Source organism: Myotis nattereri, assembly GCF_964212035.1.
Source record: "Myotis nattereri genome assembly, chromosome: 1".
NCBI classification, from domain to species: Eukaryota; Metazoa; Chordata; class Mammalia; order Chiroptera; family Vespertilionidae; genus Myotis; species Myotis nattereri.
Window position 1 is genome coordinate 197,540,012 of NC_138075.1, and position 22,979 is coordinate 197,562,990.

At 41.3% G+C, this 22,979-nt stretch overlaps 1 protein-coding gene across 2 annotated transcripts in view; it reads left to right on the top strand.

Annotated features, from left to right (window-relative positions):
* Positions 1–9,859: 9,859 nt before the first annotated feature.
* Positions 9,860–22,979, top strand: part of NMU (neuromedin U) — a 32,729-nt gene continuing 19,609 nt past the window's right edge. Inside the window, exons 1-2 of one of the 2 annotated variants that reach the window (XM_081086875.1) lie at positions 9,860–10,163; positions 17,500–17,558. In XM_081086875.1, coding sequence (XP_080943001.1) covers positions 10,052–10,163; positions 17,500–17,558 — 171 coding nt within the window. In that variant the 5' untranslated portion in view covers positions 9,860–10,051. The remainder of the gene's footprint in view (positions 10,164–17,499; positions 17,559–22,979) is intronic. The other variant, XM_081086876.1, reaches the window with a different exon arrangement.

Genomic DNA, 22,979 nt, shown 5'->3' on the forward strand with positions numbered 1-22,979 from the left:
TCTCATCACTACTTGGTGTCATTCTAAGACAGCCTCTCTTCATGTAACCCACACTGTCCTTGTATGTTGGATTTACACAGAGAGAAAGCCTTTGCCATAGCCCCTGCACAAATCCAGGCATTGATCCTTGACCTATGTGAGGTTCTCATAGAAGAGGGAAGGGTTGATTTTCCAAAGGAAGGGGATGTTGTGCAGGCAAAAATATGATACACTGCCATTTTAGAAATAATGCAAACTGTATCTTTTAAAGGTCAATTATTATCCCAATGTCTTCCAGCTAGTAGGTGGTGGTGTCATGATTCAAAGCTAGATGGTCCAGCTCCATTGCTCAAGTTCTCATCATGAGCTCATAGTGCCTCCAAGAATTCTTGCTCTCTTAGTTAGACAATCCCACTTCCTAACAACATTTCTGTATTTATTTTAATTTTTTACCATATACTTATTCACTCTTTTCTATATCAATTCCAGGTTCTGAAGTTTCCCAAACTGAGTAGGAGAGAATGAGAAATAGAACCTAGGAATATTCTAAGCAATGTTTTATGCAGTGAAAGATCATTTCATCATTCCCATATAAGTTAAGGGTGTATCAGTATTTATGCAGTATATATATACATATATATGTGTATATATATGTATATATATACACATATATATGTATATATATATATACACATATATATGTATATATATATATATATATATACTTAAATGTTGTATGCTATTAGAAATAAATGTTTCAGAAATCAGATTATCTATTTCCCCTATTTACACATATATATTTCCCTTATTTACACACACACACACACAGTTAGTTCTCACTTCATGCTAAGTACCATTTTTTTTTCTATTTAAATCTCACATAGCATTTTTAAAAATCTGTATTGTTGAAAGGATTACATAGGTCCTCCTTTTCCCCCCATTATCCTCTTCTAGCTCGCCCCCCCACCTCCCCCTGCCAGGCCCTCACCACCCCATTGTCTGTGTCCACATATATGCATACAAGTACATTGGTTACTCTCTTCCCACCCATCCCCCCTGCCTTCCCTCTGAGGTTCAACAGTCTATTCATGCTTCTAACTCTCTGGGTCTATTTTTGATCATCAGTTTATTTGGTTCATTAGATTCCACATATGAGTGAGATCATGTGACACTTCTCTTCCTCTGTCTGGCTTATTTTGTTTAGCATAATACAATCCAGGCCCATCCATGCTGTTGCAAATGGTAAGAGTTCTTTCTTTTTTATTGCCGTGTAGCATTCCACTGTGTAAATGTACCACAGTTTTTGATCCACCCATCTGCTGATGAGCGCTTAGGCTGTTTCCAAATTAACACCACCAAGAACTTGAGATAACAGAACAATATATAAAGTAAGTGTATTTTAAATGATAGGAGAGATTAAAAATCTGACTTGTTTTTTCTAGTAAAGGGAGACAATAAACAAGTCAACAACTACATAGGTAAAGATATCTAACATGGTATATCAAGTGGTAATAAGTGCTAAGGAGAAAAAAATAAAGCTGTGTGGAAGACATAGGAAGTGGTTAGAAGGAGGAGTGTGCTATTTAGTATCAAGTGATCAGGAAAGAAGATGCCATCAGTAAGGTAATGTATTATCTGCCTGAGGTGCTTTGTCCGGTATAAAATTAGTTCAATATTCCGGAAGGTCTCTACTATAAGATGGAGCCATGACGTGGTAGGATAGGGTAGGAATTGGAGGCGATTCCTTGACACAGTCTTATAGAGAATAAAAGCACAGGATAGAAGGGTATGAAAAGAAGATCAAATTGATTTTGATTGATTAACTACAATTGTCACAAATCAATTGTTGGCAGTTGACCCAATAGATATTAAATATTTGGATGTCATGATGGACAATACCAGTGGTGATCTGCTTGGAAACCTACTTTTATTATTCAGTTTTCCCCGAGAAATAAATATATTACCTTACCTATTTCTGCCTTTTTCCCCCCTTTAAGCTGTTTAAAAATCTCTTAAATTAGGGTTGAAACTCAGTAAGATTGAAAGTAGCTTACTTTTTAGAAAATGTATGTTTTTTTTCCAGCCAATGTTGCTCAGTGGTTGAGCATCGACCTGTGAACCAGGAGGTTAGGGTTTGATTCCTGGTCAGGGCACATGCCTGGGGTTGAGGGCCCTATCCCCATGTGGGGTGTGCAGGAGGCAGCCAATCAGTGATTCTTTCTCATCATTGATGACTCTCTCTCTCTCTCTCCCTTCCTCTCTGAAATCAATAAAAATACATTTTTTAAAAATATATATGCTTTTATTTATTTTTTTAGAGTGAGAGAAAGGGAAAGGTATAGAGAGGTAGAAACATTGATGAGAGAGAAACATCGATCAGCTGCCTCCTGCAAGCTCCCTCACTGGGGATGAAGCCCACAGCTCAAGCATGTGCATTGACCAGGAATCGAACCTGTGAACTCTTGGTCATGGGTTGATGCTTAACCACTGAGTCACACTGGTCAGGCAAAAATAGCTTATATTTGAAATCATACTAACGGGTAAGGAAATATAGAAAAGGAACCTGTGATTCATTTTTTAGAAAAAGGAATTTGATTACAAATGAAGAAGGACAACATTGTTAATTTTATTCTTCTCAAAAATTTCTTAAAATAGTATCAACTGGTATTTAATTTAGAGTGATATGACATATATATATATATATATATATATACATATATATATACAACTTTCAGAACTTCATATCTGTATGATACACTGAAAAATCAGAGCTAAAATTATTTGAGACTGTAGAGATAAAATGAGTAGTGATTACCTCTTTTATAATACTAACAGAAATGTCACTTATTTTTATATTCAGAAACTCATTCCAGGTCTCTTTGGATTATTTTAGCATTTCTTTATAAAGTACAAATTATGCCAATTTTTTCCTCTCAATTCCTTTGACCAAATGCAATAAAAATTTTGATTTGAACACACCTATGTAAGGAAATTAAGTATTTTTCATAAATATAAGATGTCTAGAAAATATGTTTTGATTCATTCTTAAGTAGATTAAAAACCAGTCTAGCTATAAAGAATGGTTATACAATTTACTGTGTAGAAATAATGAAATTTACTTGATCCACCCTTGTATTTTATAGCTATCATTTAATTTTAGGTTCCATTTTAATAAAACCTCATATGTCTGGAAGTATCTGTTTTACTGCCAGATTTGCCCTGAGGCGATTCATAAATATCTCAAGAAAATCCAATAAATCTTTCATGAGTGTGTATTAATATTTTAATTGCAAATTAAGGAACAAATAAAAGATTCTGACTTTGGCAGATGGGAATTTTTTTCAGTGTCATGTTTCAAATTAGCAGTAACGTTACTGCTTTTCTATAATGGCTTTACTCTCAGAACATCTATCACATGAAAATGCTAGCCTTGTGGGCACTGAAGGAACTGCAAACGTTATTGAGTTGCTTTTAAAAAAAATCTCATTACTTTTCTCGAAAGGCATTTACCTCTGAAGGCCCTCTGAGATGAACCCCAGCTGCTGTCCCCAGGCCTGTGTCGAGAGAATTCACCCACAGTTTCTCTACCCACAGCGCCTCCTGACCTCGAGAGACTGAAGAGATGAAACCTTTTGCAAAAAAACACTAACAAGAATGTCTCTTGGACATACGAATCTCTTATTCGCCATCAGTCCACATCACAGTCACTAGGGGCATTGGATGAACCTGAAAACAACCTCAAGGGGAAAGACTTCCAATAATGTTGCTTACTATTTCTCTAAACTGTTTAAATTAATTTTTCAAGAAATTAGAGAACATAGGAAAAGCTCTCCTATAGAGGATGTTGTATCTCTTAGAATTATGTGTTGTATCTTTCAGAATAACTGTGTTATTATCAGGGCAAAGTTATTTATCCTTCAACAGGAAGTCTTAAGAAATGTAGGTGTATTTGCTCTGTGACCTTTTTTTTTTTTTTTTTTTTTTTTTTGGTATTGATTGTCCGTGTGCTGTCTTTTAGAAGAGTGTTTCTCCTGGGATGATTTCCCAGTACAATGTAGTTCACTCAGAACACTTTAGTCAAGAGATATTCCTGGAAGCAGCGGTTGATCTCTAGATAGTTGAAGAGACAGATGGGAAAAAATAATTATGACAATTTTATTGAAGTGACTATAAAACTTACGAAATAATAGTGTTCAAAGAGAAGACAAACTCAGTTATAAAATGGGAACTTCATCCAGAGGCCAAAGATGTTTGTGGAGAGAGCCGAGAGGTATCCTTGAAACTAAGTAGATACCCATCTTGCGAACCAAACAGACCTTTAGCCATTTGGCCATTGTCCTGTAATTGCCACAAATGACCATCTCTTCTTGAGCTTCCGCTCTGTAGCTCCACAAGTGACCCAGCATTCTTCTTAGAGTCCACAGGCTAAATTGGGTTTTTGCAGTCATTTGCTTTTAACTCCCATAACCTCTGTAGAACTTCTACCCTTTAGCATTAGACACCCTTAAGAAAAACCTTTTCTCTACATTCCCTATTTGAGATGAGGGTGGTATATCTAAATGGTCCCTCCTGCATGAGCATAGGCAGAAATAATAGGACATTGGGAAGATATATGACTGGGTGCAGGTGATCTTAGAGAAGATAAAACAGAACACACAATGTTCAGCATTTTTTGAGTCTATACATCTGAATAGCTGATACTGGCTTAAAAAAGGCTCACTGAATGAATGAATGACTGCATATCCTATTGAGACATAACATCCTTTCACAAATAGTATTCACTTTCTATTTATTGGTAATCTATCATAGTTAACAGTTATATCAAAGTGACGATAAAGACCAACATTCTCCATCTGGTTTTCCTTGAAGTATTTTCTGCCCTGTAAACATTAAAGCTAGTGGCTATAGCATAGTCATCGAGGCAGACATGTCTTAGGTGAATGCCTTCGCAGTGTGGGAGAGAAGGATTTCATAGTTACCAAGGATATCCAGGCATTAAATAGCAAAATTTGTATATTTCATGCCAAAAATAGACACATTTTCCCTGTGCTAAATTGCAGATTGCCACCATTCAGTCCAACAGGTTTTCATTGTCATATCTTGCCTGGACTTGTTTCTTTTTTATAATTGGGATTTAATTCACATACCATAAAATTCATCCTTTTAAAATGTAGAATTCGCCTTTTTTAGTATATTCACAAAATTGTGGGACCATCACCGATGTCTAATTCCAGAACATTTTCATTACCTTAAAAGGAAGCCTCTGTACTTACTAGCAGTGACTCCTCTATCTCCCCAAGCCCTAGAAACCACTTAATCTATTCTCTGTTTCTATAGCATTGCCTATTCTGGATATTATACATACGTGGAATCATATAATATGTAGCCATTTGTGTCTGGCTTCTTTCACTTAGCATAATATTGTCAAGGTTCCTCCATGTTGTGGTATATATAGTACTTCATCTCTTTTCTGGGGTGGACCTATGCAATGCCCTTCTACCTCTTCTACTGTGCTTTTTTCTACTAGGGTCTCCCAGAACCAGCTCACCACTAAAGTGAGAGTACTCTTTCCCAAAGTTAAATTAGATTATCTCCTTCACTTAAAATCCCCCAAAGGCTCCTCATTTTACTTAGAGAAAAATGTGAATTCTTGCCATGGCCTCCAAGACCTCTCAATGATCAGGACCCACCCTGTCTAACCTCAGTTCCCCACACTCCACCCACTCACCCTATGCCTGTTACACTGGTTTCCTCCAGCTTCTTGAATGGTTCAGCCTACTTCCTGCCTCAGGACCTTTGCACATGATGTTCCCTTTGCCTTGGGGCTTTTTCACAGTTCTTTTGACAGTTTTCTTCCCATCTTCCTGGCCTCTAATATCTTCTCTGAGCAGGCAAGCCTAGATAATCCTGTCTCAAGTATATTTCCCCCAACTCCCGGTCATCTTCTATTATGTCATTACCTTGTTTTAATTTCTTTGTAGCACTTACTACTATCTGAGATTATTTTTGTTTTGTTTTCTCACTGCTATCTGCCAACTCCACCAAGGCAGAGTCTTTATCTGATGTGGCCCCTGCTGTACCCCAAGCTTCTAGAATGAAACGTAGATGGTGCTCAATTAACAGTTGAAGGAATGCAGATCTTGCCTAGAATTCCTAAATTTTCAGATCTTGCCCCTATGCTCAGTTCCTCAAGCTGGGTCTTTTCACCTATTACTAGACTTTGCTATTGTTAACTACTGCCTCAATATATTTCTATTTATTGCCAACTCTCCCCTTCTCCTGACATTCAACCATTGTACTCTTCCTAATGCTTTTTTGTGATGACTTTTTTGGACATTCCTATGACAAGCTAGCAGGTCTAGCTAATCTGGAAGCCCATGATCTAAGTCTTAATTCTTATAGGTTGTAAGCAGAAATTAAAGTCCAGTTGCCAATGTGCGGTCAGAAATGTAAGCGATAACAGATGAGAGGAACCAGCATCATACTCAGAATCCCCCATCCATCTTCTTTTATCATCCAGTCACATAATGGCATGACCATTAGTTTGCAAGGCTTTTCTTAAGCATTTTTTCAAAAAATAACAACTCCTACATACAGAGAAAAGAAAATCCCATAAATAGGGAGTAAAATTTGCTATACATTTGACTAACAAAAGTTCCAGAATACAGAAGACATCCCTACACTGGGATGAAAAAAACAAAGCAAAACAAAACGCACAAAAAAACTAACAACCCCTGCGGGGAAATGGGCAAAAGAGATACATAGACATCTTTCTAAAGAGAAAACAATAATGGCCAATACCTTTGTGAAAAGATATTCAACCTGATCAGTACTGGGAATGGCAAATCCACCATGAGATGCCACACCTACCAGCCTGGCAAAGATATTTGCAAGGCCGTGCAGCCGTGTAAACCTCATGCATTTCAGTGGAGTGTAAATTGGTACAACACATCGGAAAGACAATTTAAAGCAGAGTTTACTAGGTTATCCCCTATGACCTAAATCCTCTGCTCCGAGGTATATACCCCAGAATGCTGTGGGGTGCGAGCGACAGAATGACCAGAACTCCAGACTGATTAAAATTTAGAGAGCCTTTAGTGACTGGCCAGTGTCCGCTCCTCCACTCGGGAAGCCCCAGAGAGAAGCAGCCCCGACCATCTGCAGAGTCCAATATTTAAAGGGGACAACTACATCTGTGTTCAGGTTCCCATAGCAAGCAAAGCCAAGTTACAAAAGCTAATTGTGTAGTTTTAGCCAAGCTATTCATCATCCTCCTGTTATTCATTTCTGGGCCACGTAAAGGTCAGGACTATGCTTAATTTTGATCTGTTTGTTCTTTGTGGGCCATAGCTCCGGTGTGGGAGCTCAGTTCCTAGAAACTTTGTAAAGGCTGTCAAGCTGCTGAGGTGGCTACATAATTAAGCAGGCCTAAAAATTTTCCTACTCTGTAACAAGGAAACTCTTTCACATGTGCACCAAGGAACTTGTACAAGAACATTCAGAACAGCTCGGTTTGTGCGGGGGGGGAGGGGGGGGGCAAACAAAACCAAAACAGAACTTGTAATGCATGAGTTTTTCTTTTGCTGATCCTCTGAGAGCCACCTTGTTAGAAAGCATTGAGCTCGCTATTTTCAGGCTTCTCTATTTCCACGGACATCTCACCCTACATAGACCACTGAAACTAGGGATCTTTCTGTGCACCTTCAGGAGACACAAGGAAAGCAATGAGGAACCAGAGCCACCTCCTACATCCTTACTTCATTTACCTCCTTTACTGTGTGGAGCCAGCTCAGCCAAGGGTTCGAAAGCCTGAGGGGAGTGGGGGGCGGCGAAGGATGAAGAAAAGACAGACAGAGAGAATCAGCTGGGTCTGGGTGGCTCTTCCTGTGCCTGGCTGCGGCCACAGAGAGAGACCCAGAGGCAAGCCGAGCCTTTATTTTATAGCCAGAGGTAAAAAGGTAGTGGTCACCATAGTTACAGAGTTCTTGTGAGTTTCACTTGTTTTGGCAGCACTTGCTGCATCTCCCTCAGCCCATTAGTTACCCAGATAAGATCTAGGGGGCGTCATAAGGTCAAAACTAATTATGCTAAGAGGACTGTGCCCTCTAAGCTGGGACTTGTTTGTGGCTTTGCCAACAGGTCAGTCCAAGGCTTAACCCTATAGCCGCGCCCTACACTTTACATCTTTTGCACTACTATTTTATTATTCTGGAAATAAATCAAAGTACAAGCAATCTTGAATCAAAGCTATTCTCATCCATCCTTGGACCTGGACCAGGCTCTATAATCGGGCCTTGCTCACATGTTTTGTGTATGTAAAGAACTTAAAAATGGTAGCCATTATTTTTGCTCACTTTTTCTGTCAGGCTTATACCTGGCCTCTCTCTGTATTTCTGACAGAGCACTGTCCCAACCTGCCTTGCCATGCAGCTATTTGAGTGTGAGTTTGGGCCTCTTTACCTTTTGGAAAGGTCCTACTGTTATTAAGTGTTGGATCCTTAAGGGCAGGCCTTGATTACAGCGGGCCGCACCAGGCACGCCTGATACCTTAAAGAGCCTGCTTTGGGTGAGAAGCATCTTGGGAGAGTAGAAGGGGCAGTGGCTCTCTCACATGCTGACAACCTTGAGCAGATTGTGTAACTCTCTCCGAGCATCACCCAAGGAGGAGCAAAATACTTTAACACCCCAGAGATGCCATGAATATGAAATGAAATAGCAAGGGAGAGTGCCTGACTTAAAGAGGTCCCTTAAGAATTGTGAATGTACTGCCTTCCTACGCTTCCCTCTGCGTTCCTTTCAAAAGGAGATCAAATAAGATCAGCCTTCCCTCGTTCTGTAGGAGGAAATTAAAACCTGATCAGGCCGTGTCCTGAAAGAGGCTGTTCCTGGACAGTTCTCCGTAGAAAGTAAAGTACCCACAGTGACCGCAGAAGTCCGGTCACCCTGGAAATCAGAATGCAACCGCTGGGTTTGAGAGCCGCTGAGGCGCATAGGAAACGGGGTGACCTCAGGCTTGGAAATCCACCCACAAGACAACCCGAGACTTTCTAGACTTGTGAGAAATGTATGCGTGGTCACGCCCCCTCGAGGTCCTTTCTTCTTTTTAAAAAATATGTTTTATTGATTTTTTACAGAGAGTAAGGGAGAGGAATAGAGAGTTAGAAACATCCATGAGAGAGAAACATTGATCAGCTGCCTCCTGCACACCCCCCAGTGGGGATGTGCCCCCAACCAAGGTACATGCCCTTGGCGGGAATCGAACCTGGGACCCTTCAGTCCGCAGGTTGACGCTCTATCCACTGAGCCAAACCGCTTAGGGAGAGGTCCTTTCTTCTTGACCTTCATTAACAGACGACTGCATTTCCCCAAATGGCCTCAGAACTTGCAGGGATTTGGGGGCATCAGCATCACGGTGGACCCAGCGTTGTTTTCACACGCGCCAGGCATCGCGCTAGGAGCTGGGAATGCGTGAGCTAACGAGGTGCTATGGCGCCAGAAGAGGAGGCACCACGCAGGAGGGTGGGCAGGGTTCCCCTGAGGGCGAGGAAGCGGGGGCGCCCAGATCCGCTCAAGAACCGAGAGAGGGTAGCCGCGTTCAAGCGAAAAGTCCCGGCCTCTTGGGACCCCCTGGTTTGCCATCTGCCGTCGGAGGCCACTCTAATCCTTCCAAAGAAGGGGAAGGGGGGGGGGGGTCGTTGTTTTAATTCCCTTCTCCGCGTTCCCCAAGCCCCGAGGGCGGCGACGATGAAAGCCAGGGTAGCCTGAGTCAGAGCCAGGGCGAGGGGGCGCGGGTCCCGAGGAGGGTGCAGCGGGGGCGGGCAGGGGGCGGGCAGGGGGCGGGAGTGACGCCGGAGAGGCCGGGCGGCGGGCTGCGGGGAGGCGCGCCCGGGGACCGCGCGCATCAGCCCACGTGTCCACGAGGTTTAAAAGTTGGCGGCGAGCGGGGCGGTCAGTTCAGCGGCCGAGCCCCCGCGAGCGGCGCTGCAGGGACACAGAGGCGAGGCCAGGACACCGACCCCGCGTGGGGCAGCGCACGTCGCGATCCCCGAGCCGTCCGTCCGCGGGCACCGAGATGCCGCCGGCAGCGAAGCGCCTTCCCGGGACGCCCCCCGGACCAGGGGCCACGGCGCCCCCGCTCCTGGCGCTGCTGCTGCTGCTGGCCTGCTGGGCGGGCGCCTGCCGAGGTGAGCCGCCCGCGCCTCTCCCGCCCCCGCCGCCCGCCCGGCCGCGCGCCCCGCTTCCTTTCTAGCCGCGACTCGCTTTCGCCCCGGCCCCGAGCGCTGCAGTCCCGGCGCAGGTGCCTCCGGCCGCCGGGCGCGTGTTCTCCGCGCCTTGGAGCCGAGCAGGCAGGGGAGAGCCTGCGGCGAGGAAATATCCCTCGTGGCCCACGGGTGACGGGAGTTAACAGAGTGGGAACTGAAATGCTTTCCCTTTGATCTTAGTGAGTGGAGGGGTGGGTGGTCGAAGCAAAACTAGAGCGAGGGCGATTCTTCACCTGCTGATGCGAAGTCAACTTGGAGAGCGCTCCACCGGCGGTCAGATAACCCTGAGCAGAGAAACTGGCCTGTTCTAGGTAGAGGGTTAGAGGGATGCGAGGGAGGGCTCTGCGCCTTGTAGGTTTCAGGCACCAGATCCGGAAAAGGGATAGATACTTTTTGGGGTTTTTATTTTTTTATGATAGAGTTGGAGAGGCACATGTGCAAGCAGGCGTTCAGCCTGTGCTCCAGCTCAGGTCGGAAGGTGATGTGATTTGATCACAATAGGGACGTCCTGAGCTTGGGTTAGAGGACAGAAGTGGGAAAAGCAAAGACATGGTCAGGGAGGGAGGCCTGAAGCTTGGAAGGCAAGGCAGAGCGGAGCGCTCCTCATATTGGGGAGACACTTACCGGGTCCCTCAAGGTTCCCTTTCCAGGGACCGCCCTTCCGGCAGCCACTGCCCTAAGACCATGAATTTCCCACCTTCCCAGCTTCCCTCTCCTCCCCTGTCAGAAACAGCAGACCCTTTCATCACTGTTCAGAATATCAGGAACAGAAACCACAACTGCAGGGACCTTTCAGAGCGCGGCTCAGCTCTCAGGTAGAGGTGGGGACACTGAAGCTATGCTTCCTTTTCCTAATTTACTTCTTTTTATTGTTGTCCTTTAATTGTTCTGATTTTCTCCTTTCCTGGGTGGTGGTGGTGGGAGGGAGGCAACCAGGAGTCCTCTGCTTGAAAAACAAGGTAATTTGACTTTGAGAGCTAAGCCATCAGAAGCCAGGAGACCAGAACCTTCTCCATCGCATAGCCAGCAGTGACACAGTGACGTATGCAAAGTAATGGTGATATTTCTCAATTTGTTGTAGGTAAAATTAGGAAGGTAATCTTTATCTAGCTTATTAAGGAAGCAGATAATCATAGTTTTAAAAGTGTGTGTGTGTGTGTGTGTGTGTGTGTGTGTGTGTGTGTTTGTTTCCTTTGTAAAGCAAGTGTACTTTCCATGCAGGTTACCCGCTCTATGTTTGCGGTGGCTTGGGCCTCAGTGAGAGGTAACTGCTTTTGGGGGAGGTGGCACTTCCAGTGCTGCTGATTGAACAGAAACTATGGAAGTCAGCAGCTGCTTTCTAGAAAAGATACGTCTTGGGCTTCATTTCCCAAATAGCGTATCTGCTGTCTGACAGATTGACTCATAAATATTCCCTAACATTTCTCAAGCAAAGGGATGAAACACATCTGTCACTGCACAGAGAGCTCCCAAACGACCCTTTTGTGTCTTCTTTCCCCTTCAGACTGCTCTTGATGCTAAAAGCTAATTTTATGTCTCTGCCATGGTGAAGGGATGGGGAGAGGGTGAATATACAGTGTGAGATGCCCTAGTCCTGAATCTCTAAAGATGACACTGACGGGGAAGCTTGACTTACAGAAGCACGCCTGGGAGATAATCTACCAGGATTAATCCTTACAGGAGATGCAACTGGCTGTGTCTAAAAACAACAAAATGCAGGTCATGAAGCCAGAAGAAAATACAATAGTGTCAATAAATGAGTTAGCAGAGCATGGAATAGCAACGAGAAGATAAAGGGCCAGTCGGATTCTGTGGATGGAAACTGTTTACTACTCAGAGAACAATATTAAAATAAAGAAGGAAATTTCCTATAACTGGGGAACATTTGGGATATCTGCAACAAGCTATCACTTGATTTGATCGGTGACAGTAAGTGATAAGGCGCCCGGGACTAAATGAAGAAGTGTCCTTCTCTAGTCAGGCCCCTACTCACTGAAGAATTCTTAAAATTCATTCCTAATCCCAGCTCCAGGCAACCACTAATTTTTCTATCACTGTAGGTTTGCCTTTTCTAGAAATTCCATATAAGTGAAATCATACAATGTTTGGTCTTATTGGACTTAGTCTCCTATGTCGGATGTTCAGCTATGTTGTAATATACACGGAGTGGCCAGATTATGATGACCACCCCATCAGCACCTCACTGACACTTCCAAAAATACTGAATATTGAAAACTTCCTAAGCAAATACTCTCAAGGTTTTATTATTATTATTATTTGCATAACTAATTTACTTCATTGTACTGATGGGGTGGTCATAATAATCTGGCCGGTCATAATAATCTGGCCACTCAGTGTGTATCAGTACAGATAGTCCCTGACTAATGGTGGCTCGACTTACTATTTTTTGATGTTGTGATGGCACAAAGCAATATACATCCAGTGGATGTTATACTTTGAATTTTGATCCTTTCTCGGGCTAGCAATTCAGGATAGGGCAAAAGTAGGTTTACAGTTGTGAGTATGTGAAACAGAGTTTATTCTTGTATTATTATTTATTTATTAATTACTGTATTATTTTTCCATACGAACAACTGTACCTACTTTTGCTTCACCCTGTATGTGGTATGACAGTCTCTTGTGCTGCTAGGCAGCAAGTCACAGCTCCCAGTCGGCCACGTGATCATGCAGGTAAACAACTGACACTCTGCAGTGTACTGTGTTGCCACCATTTTGGGGATATTGTGTTTTGTATCCCATCATGGCTACAAAATGCCCATTTGTATCTCCTGCTTATGGTGAAAAAAAGAGGAAGGCAATTACTGTCGAGATGAAACTCAAAATAATTGCCCAACTGTAGGCTAATGTAAGTGTTCTTAGCACATTTGATATACCAGTAGGCTAGGCTAAGCTGTGATGTTTGGGATGTAACCCCATCATACATTGAGGAGCAACTGTAGTTCTTTTTATAAAATAATTATTTATCTTTATTGTTGAAAGTATTACAGATATACCCCCCTCGTTTTGCCCCCCATCGACCCCCTCCAGGCCTTTACCACACTATTGTCTATGTCCATGGGTTATGCCTATCCTATATAATAAAAGCCTAATATGCAAATTGACTGTATGATGGAATGACCAGTGGAACGACCAGTCGCTATGATACACACTGACCACCAGGGGGTAGCTGCTCAATGCAGGAGCTGCCTCCAACCCATAGGCTCCAGGCCAGCCAAGGCGGGTACCAGCGGGGGGTCCCCCGATCGTCCTGCAGGTCACCCGCAGAGGGAGGTGACCAGTGGTGGGGGCAGGGAGTGGGGCCAGTGAGTGGGTGGCACCAGGCCAACCAAGGCGGGTGTCAGTGGGGCCCCTCTGATTGCCCTGCCAGTCACCCCACAGATCTGCCTTGGTCGTTGGCCAGGCTTAGGGACTCTACCCATGCATGAATTTTGTGCATTGGGCCTCTAGTATGAACATAAGTTCTTTAGTTAATCTCTTCTCTCCTCCCTTCCTTCTGAGATTTGTCATTCCTTTTAATGGCTAATAGTATTCTATTGTTTGGATGTACCATATTTTTTTACCTATTCACCAGACGGTAAATATTTGGATTTTTTTGTACTTTTGGCTATTATGAATATGCTGCTATGCACATTCATGCACAACTTTTTGTGTTGACATATAAGTAATTCTTTCCTGAGAGTAATGCCTTTGTAATGTTATAAAGGTTTATTTCTTAATTATGTCTTTTTATATTAAGTCAAATGCTGAAATATCTAGTTGCAATAGGAAAGTAGTGATGTACAATAAAAAATGAGAAATATTGCCCCCAAGTGAACTACAATCAATCATGTGCTTCATAATGACCTTTTAGTCAACAATGGAGGTCCTATCCTATATAATAAGGAGGTAATATGCAAATTAACTCTCATGCCCTCACAAGATGGCTGCCTACGACCAGGCTGGCAGGGGGTTAGTAAGGGATGACCAAACGACTGAACAGCAGACTGCAAGGGGCGACCAGGCTGGTAGAGGGGTTAGTGAGGGACGACCAAATGACTGAACAGCAGGATGCATGGGGCGACCAGGCTGGTAGAGGGGTTAGTGAGGGACGACCAAATGACTGAACAGCAGGATGCAAGGGGCGACCAGGCTGGTAGAGGGGTTAGTGAGGGACGACCAAATGACTGAACAGCAGGATGCATGGGGCGACGAGGCTGGTAGAGGGGTTAGTGAGGGACGACCAAATGACTGAACAGCAGGATGCAAGGGGCCACCAGGCTGGTAGAGGGGTTAGTGAGGGACGACCAAATGACTGAACAGAAGGATGCATGGGGTGACCAGGACAATGCGGGGGCCATGAGGGGCAACCAGGCTGGCAGGGGAGGCAGTTAGGGGTTACCAGGCTGGCAGAAGGGGACAGTTGGGGGCGACCAGGTGGCAGAGGGGGCAGTGAAGGGCAACTAGGCTGGTGGGGGGGCAGTTGTGGGTAACCTGACTGGCGGGGGGGGGCAGTTAGGGGTGACCAGGCTGGCAGGGAGGGGGCAGTTGGGGGCAACCAGGCCAGCAGGGAGGGGCGATTAGGTCCGCGGGGTGGGGGGGGGGGCAGTTAGGGGTGACCAGGCAGGCAGGCAGTTGAGCAATTAGGAGCTAGCGGTCCAGGATTGTGAGAGGGATGTCCAACTGCCAGTTAAACCTAAGCCAGCAGTTGGACATCCCCCAAGGGGTCCCAGATTGGAGAAGGTGCAGACTGGGCTGAGGGGACGCCCCCCCCCCCCCCCGCCTGCATGAATTTTGTGCACCGGGCTTCTAGTAAGATCATAACAGAGCTGAAAAATTCCTATTGCCTAGCGATGTCCTAGCCATCTGATTGTCCTGCCGTAATGCATTGCTCGTGTGTTGGTGTAAACATACTTACTGCACTGACAGTTAGGTAAAAGTATAGCACTTACAGTTATGTAAAATACATGATACTTGATAATGATAAAAAATGACTATGTTACTGGTTTATGTATTTACTATACTATACTTTTAACCATTATTTTAGAGTGTACTCTTTATACTTATAAAAAATTTTTTGCTGTAAAACAGGATGCCACATTATGCCAGCAGCAGCCTCATGCATCTTGTATTTACTGTGTCTCTTAATTGTTCCTTTTCTCTTGTGCTTGATTTAATATCATGTTGTTGTTTTTCATCATGGCCCCTAAGCAAATAAAATCCACTGCTAATCTTGCCAATAAGAGGTGTTTAGTGATTGACCTGGAAACAAAATTAAAAGTGATTGACTACAAAGATGGAAAATCAGTACAAGATTTGAAGAACAAGAACAAAGTGACAGAAGCTGTTAAAGATCTACTTCATTAAAGACAACAAGACTAACAAAATTTGAGAAGGGCCTAGGACAGACATGGCCTGGATTGAAGACCGGACACAGAAGTTATCCCTCTCAGCATCATGATGATTGTGGTCAAAGCAAAAAGTTTGTTTGCAGTGTTGAAAGAAAAGGCTGGACCCAACTACAGTGTTGAGTTTACTGCTAGCTCTGGGTGGCTTAAACAAGTTACTTAAAAAGTTTAAAAACATGGACCCAATACCAAAAGGTTTTCATTAATAGAAAAGAATAATTATGATGCACTATCTGCTTATAAGCAAATCTATGATGGGAAGAAGAGACAAATCAAGCAAACCACCATGGACATATTTCTGAAAAGGTTGATACCTCCTCAGAAAGAGCCTCAGGCAGACCCTTCAGGAGGTGTTCCAGACCCTTCACGAGGTTTGCCATGATAGCTCCGGGTGCCTTACTGCCCCTGAACACCTTCCAGGGGGGCAAGGTGTGCAGGTGGAAGATAGTGATATTCCTGATACTGACCCTGTAATAGGCCTAGGCCCGTGGTCGGTAAACCGCGGCTCACGAGCCACATGCAGCTCTTTGGCCCATTGGCATGGGCCACGAAGTTTCAATCGCACTGTACATGCGCGCCCGCACATGGTATTTTGTGGAAGAGCCACACTCAAGGGGCCAGCTTGCCGGCCACTGGCCTAGGCTAATGTGTGTGTTTGTGGTTTAGTTTTTAACAAAAAAGTTTGAAAAGTGAAAAACAAATTTTAAAGTAGAAAAAAGCTATAGAACAAGGATAAAAGAAAGAAAATATTTTTGTACAGCTGTAAAATGTGTTTGTTTTAAGTATTGTTACAATAGTCAAAAGCTAAAAATTTAAAAGTTTATAAATTAAAGAAGTTACAGTAAGCTAAGATTAATTTTTATTGAACAAAGAATACATTTTTATATAAATTTAGTATAGCCTAAGTGTACAGTGTTTACAAAGTCTATAGCATGTACAATAATGCCCTAGGCTTTCACCTTCACTCACCACTTACTCACTGACTCATCCAGAGCAACTTCCAGTCCTGCAAATTCCATTTACAGCAAGTGTCCTCTACAGGTGTTCCATTTTAATCTTTTTTTTTTAAATCCTCACCCAAGGATATTTTTTCCATTGGTTGTTTTTTTCTTTTAGAGAGAGTGGAGGGGAGGAAGAGTGAGGGGAGAGAAACATCGATGTGAGAGAGACACATTGATTGGTTGCCGATCCCCCCCTCTCCCCCCATACTCCGACCGGAGCTAGGATAGAACCTGCAACTGAGGTACGTGCCCTTGACCAGGAGTCAAACCCATGACTTTCCAGTCTAGAGGCCGACGCTCTAACCACTGAAAAAAACTGGCCAGAGCCCATTTTAAATCTTTTATACTGTATTTTTATTGTACCTTTCCTATACTTATATATGTTTAATTGTTTTGTATTGATTTGAGCGAGAAATGTCAATTTGTTGACCCACTTATTTATGCATTCATTGATTGTTTCTTATATGCACCCCGACCAGAGATTGAACCTATAACCTTAGCAAATCATGGCAACACTCTAACCAACTGAGCTACCTGGCCAGGGCTGTTCAGATACACAAATAGCATTGAGTTACAAACTGCCTATAGGATTCAGTACGGTCACATGCTGTATAAGTTTGTAGCTTAGAAGCAGTAATTGGTTATACTGTGTAGCCTAGGTATATATTAAGCTATACCATCTAAGTTTCCGTGCACTCTATGATGTTCGCATAATGACAAAATCGCCCAACAATGGATTTCTCAGAACATATCCCCGCTGTTAAGCAACTAATAAATGTATATATAAATATTTAATTTTTGAAGAAGGACTATAAAATTAACATGTGAGTATAACTTTTTTTTTTTTTTTAGGTGCTCCAGTTTTACTTCAAGAATTACAGCCTGAAGAAGAGTTACAATTGTGGAATGAGGTAAAGAATTACCCTCATATAAATTAGTGGAAATTATACCCTTCTTTGAACTTATAGTAAAATGAAATAATATAATTGAGATTTGGGACAGCTATAATTTTACTAACATTCTGATATTATAACATTTACAATTATAACTTTTATTAAATAAAAGAAGGCAAAGTGAAAAGAAACAAAGTAAGGTGGCAGAAATAAGTCCTCATAAGAGTAATTTTTTTTTCCATAAGAGTAATTTAAAAAAAAAAGTGGGCTAAAATACACTCTTAAAAGAGCTTATCAGATTGTATTTTTTTTTTTAAAAAAAAAGAGTTAGCATATGTTATCTATAAAAGGTACATTTAAAACAGAAAACAAAACAAAAAAAGGCTAAGCATAAAAGGGTGGAAAATGATGTGCCAAGCAAATATGAATGGCAAGAAAATTGGAGTAGCAATCTTATATCTGATAACATCAACGTAAATGAACAAACTGTTATAACAAAGAAGAATGTTCTATGCTAATAAAAGAACAAACATAAAGATACATTCATCATTAACATACATTAACAAAACAACCTCAAAATTTATTTAACAATTGATAGAACTTCAGGGAATAATAGGTAAATGAACAGTTGTAGTTAGAGACTTTAATATACCTTTCTCAAAACAGATAGTTAAAACAGATAACACATAAGTAGATATATCAAAGACCTAATCATAAAATTAATAAATTTGAGCTATTATATTTTTAAAATCCTGCACTAAATAGTATACACATTCTTTTCTAATATAATTGGACATTAACAAAAAATAGACCGGGTGTTAACACACAAGGAAAGTTTCCATAAATTAGAAAGGATCCATTTTAAATGTATTCCAATCATAATTCAATAAGATTTGAAATGAAAACAAAAGTATAACTTAAATATTCCATCTACTTAGAAAACAAATATCATTTTGGTAAATAACCCCGGGGCTATAAGGAAATTACAAAATATTTGAACTAAATGACATAAAAATATTATAAGTCAAAATTTGTAGGCAACAACTTAATAGCTAGAGGAATGTTAACTTCATATGTATTTGTCAGAAAGGAAGAAAATTTAAAAACAAGCTAAGCAGTCAACTAAAAAATGTGAGAAAAAAGAAACAACAGGGAAAATTCAAAGAATCAGGAATGAAGTAGATAATAAAAATAAGGGCAGAATAAATTTTTAAAAGAGAAAAAGGGAGAACATATTAACAAAACCAAATGTTTGTTCTTTCAAAATGTTGTTAAGCACAGGCAATACTGATTTTAAAGGTCAGAGGGAAGATAAAGATAAATAAGGTATAGACTGAAAAAGGTTAGACCATCAAAAACAAGAGATTTACAAAGTGTTTTTGTTTTTTTTTTAATTATTATGGATAAAACTGATGAACAAAAATAAATCCAGAGACAAATGGCAGGGGGCCGGCGGTTAGAGATCAACCAAAGGACTTGTATGCATGCATATTAGCATAACCAGTGGACACAGACACTGGGGCGGTGGGGGCTTGCCCTTGGGGGTGGGAGGAGCAGGGGTGGGGTAAGGGGGGGCTCAATCAAGAAAAAAGGAGACATATGTAAAACTTTAGAAAATAAAAAAAAATAAAAAAGCCCTGACCTGTTTGGCTTAGTGGATAGAACGTCGGCTTGCAGACTGAAGGGTCCCAGGTTCGATTCCAGTCAAGGGCATGTACCTTGGTTTCAGCTGATGCTTCTTAGATTATGCTAGAAATTAATAGATTTAATGCTTCTCTCTCATTGATGTTTCTAACTCTCTATCCCTCTCCCTTCCTCTCTGTAAAAAATCAATAAAATATATTTTTTAAAAAAATAAAAATAAAATAAAAAATAAAAAGGTTAGTTACAATATAAATTCTGAAACCACATTAATAAACTTTTCCTTCTTAGTTACAAAAAAATTATTGTGGATAATTGACTGACAATGGTTGCACAACTCTGAAAATAGCACACAAAAAACCCCCCACGGAATTGTATACTTTAAATGGATGAATTGTATGGTATGTGAATTGTATCTCAATAAAACTGTCACCACAAAGAGCATATGGACAGCTATATGGTAATAATTTTGAAAAGTTAGATGCAATGGATAAATTCATAGAAAACTGACGCCAAAAAGGTGCATTAGTAACACAATGAGCACTGAAGAAACAAGTTATTTTTTCCTTAGTTTTTTTCTAAAGCCACCAATACTATATTACATAGCAAATATATATAAAGCTTCTCCATAAAGTATACATTTGCTTTATAATTTTGTTATGTAATTTATCAAGTTAAGGAAATTCTCTTTTTTAAAAAAATATATTTTATTGATTTTTTTTACAGAGAGGAAGGGAGAGGGATAGAAAGTTAGAAACATCAATGAAAGAGAAACATCGATCAGCTGCCTCCTGCACACCCCCTCCTGGGGATGTGCCCACAACCAAGGTACATGCCCTTGACCGGAATCGAACCTGGGACCTTTGAGTCTGCAGGCCGATGCTCTATCCACTGAGCCAAACCGGTTAGGGCAGGAAATTCTCTCTCTCTCTCTTTTTTTTTTTTTTAAATGTTTTTATTGATTTGAGAGAGAGAGAGAGGGAGAGGGATAGACAGATGAAAACATTGGTGAGAGGTGTTTCTTCTGCACGCCTCCTACTGGGGATCGAGCCCACAACCTGGGCATGTGCCCTGACCTGGAATCGAACTGGTGACCTCTTAGTTCATGGTTCCCTGCTTGACCACTGAGCCGCACTGGCTAGGCATGGAAATTATCTTTTAAAAAAATCTTTATTGTTGAAAATATTATATATGTCCCTCTTTTTCCCCTTCTAGCCCATCCCTGCCCCAGGCCTTCACCGCACTATTGTCTGTGTCCATGGGTCATGCGTATATGCATACAAGTTCTTTGGTTGATCTCTTCCTACCCACACACCTACCCCCACCTTCCCTCTGAGATTTTACATGCTTCTATGCTTCTATGTCTCTGGATCTATTTTGTTCATCAGTTTATTTTGTTCATCAGATTCCACATATGAGTGAGATCATGTGATACTTGTCTTTCCCTGACTGGCTTATTTTGCTTAGCATAATAATCTTACTAAGAGTTTTGTTAATCTTAAATCAGATTTGAACTTAATCAAATACTTTATCTGCATCTTTCGAAATAAGCATTATGCCTTTTCTCCTTTATAATCATGATGAATTACATTAAGAAAATTCATTTAGTTTTTTTCAGAAACTTCATAAATATAACCTAAAATCGATATGGAAAAGTGTAGGTCTAAAAATAGCTAAGGAGATTTTAAATATAAAGAGCTAAGAATGAGAACTTGCCCTAGCAGATATCCAGAGGTACTAGAAAACTGTAGTAATAGAAAAGGTAATGACACAAGAACAGACAGATGAACTAACGGAACAGGGACTAAAGCTTGGAGAGTTTAACAGACATTGTCAGTGCCCTGCCATGTCCCTTTGGCACTCACCATTCCGGGGCACTCCAAATTTGCTGATTCTAATCGCATGCCCCTGTGAATCTGCCTGCTTGGCCTATGCTCAGGGCACACCAGAAATGCCTGGGAGTAAATGCCCCCACTGAGAGCAGCCCCCAATTGGTGACCCAAGGGAGCTGGTGGCTAAATACCTTAACTCTGAGTTCTATGTTGGCTCCCAAAGTTCCCCAGACATATTGACCCCAGTTACGAATAGTGATAACCCGCTTGATAACATTCCCTTAATTGGATTTCTTTTGTTTTATTTCTCTGGTCTTATATTAGTGCTTCTTGGGTCATCTCCCCCAAATCTACATATATCAACATCCTTATCTCAAGGCCTATTTCTGGAGGACCCCAACTTAAGACAGAAATTCAGATACACACAAACTTAACTTACAATAAAAGTAATGCTAAAGTTCAGTGGGGGAAGGACAGAGTGTCTGGCCAGTGCGGGTTGAGAAACTGTCTTGCTATATGGAGGAAAGTAAAACTTAACACCCTATGCAAAGGGGGGCTCCCCGTGGATTAAAGATCTAAATATAAAGGGTAAAATTATGGAATTAATAGAAAATATTTTCTATTAGGAAAATACCTTTGTGAGCTAGTAGCAGGAAAAGACTTCCTAAATAAAACTTCAAATATAAATCGTAGGGTCAAAAAATGAGGAAGTGAATTACATTAAAAGTAAAGATTTTTTTCAACAAAAGATGCCATGGAAAAAGGTAAGAACCTTTGAAATGAGATATTAACAATGTCTAAATTGATAAGGGATTAATTTCTAAAATAACCTAAGAAATATTATCAAATCAATTAAATAAAGATGGGAATCCAGGTAAAATTAGTCAAAGGATAGAACAATTTAAGACGTACCAGTTAATAACTAGTAAAAGGCCAACAAATCTGTCTAAAGCGATGCTTAAATTCATTAGTAATAATGAAATGAAAATTAAGAAAACAGAGTGTCATAATGGCAAATGTTAGCAAGGATGTGGGGGGTACAAACCCTCACACATTGCTGGTGAGAGTGTCAACTCGGGAGCCAGCTTTAAAACCACCTAGATTTCCTCATTACCTCTCCTGGGTATATAGCCTAGATGTTCTCCTACAGATCCATGAGTGGAGGACAGATACAAGGAGGTAAAGGAGGGATTCAAGGGAACCCAGCTGTCTGTCATCAGGGAATGTGTAGGCAACATGTGGGTACACATTGTAGGTATTCTCCAACAGTTGGGAGCAGCATGCTAAAGTACCCAGTAACATGGATAGGTCTCAAAGTATAGTGCTAATTGAAAAAAAAATAAGAAAATAACATATGTGCACACCAAACAACAGTAACATTTTATAAGATCCTAAGCAAATGAAGGATCCACATCAGTGGTTCTCAACCTTGGCTGCACATTAGAATCACCTGGGAATCTCTTTAAAATCCTGATTTCTGGGCCTCGTCCTCGGAAATTCTGTTTCTTTGTTACTAATGTTGTGGCCCCACCCCATAACAAAGAAACAGAATTTCCGAGGACGAGGCCCAGAAATCAGGATTTCAAAGAGATTCCCAGGTGATTCTAATGTGCAGCCAAGGTTGAGAACCACTGATCCACATAAATGACACAAGAGTCGCCTATGGGAGGATGGAATAGGAGTAGGAAATGGAAATGTAAAAATAATAAATAGAGTCCAATGATGATAGTGAGCTATGAACTGAGAAGTATACCCTTTGTACCTAGCCACCCCCAATAATATATACAAGGGAAAAGATAAGATAGATGGTGAGTGCCAAGTACTAAACAGTCTTTAATTGCATAGCATTCATAAAGTTTATTATAAGGATCTTTGCTTTGGTATATCAAAACACACACCAGAAAAATATAAACAAGAAGATAATTTAAACAACAGGTAATGTATTAAAAAAAAACAACACATTTAT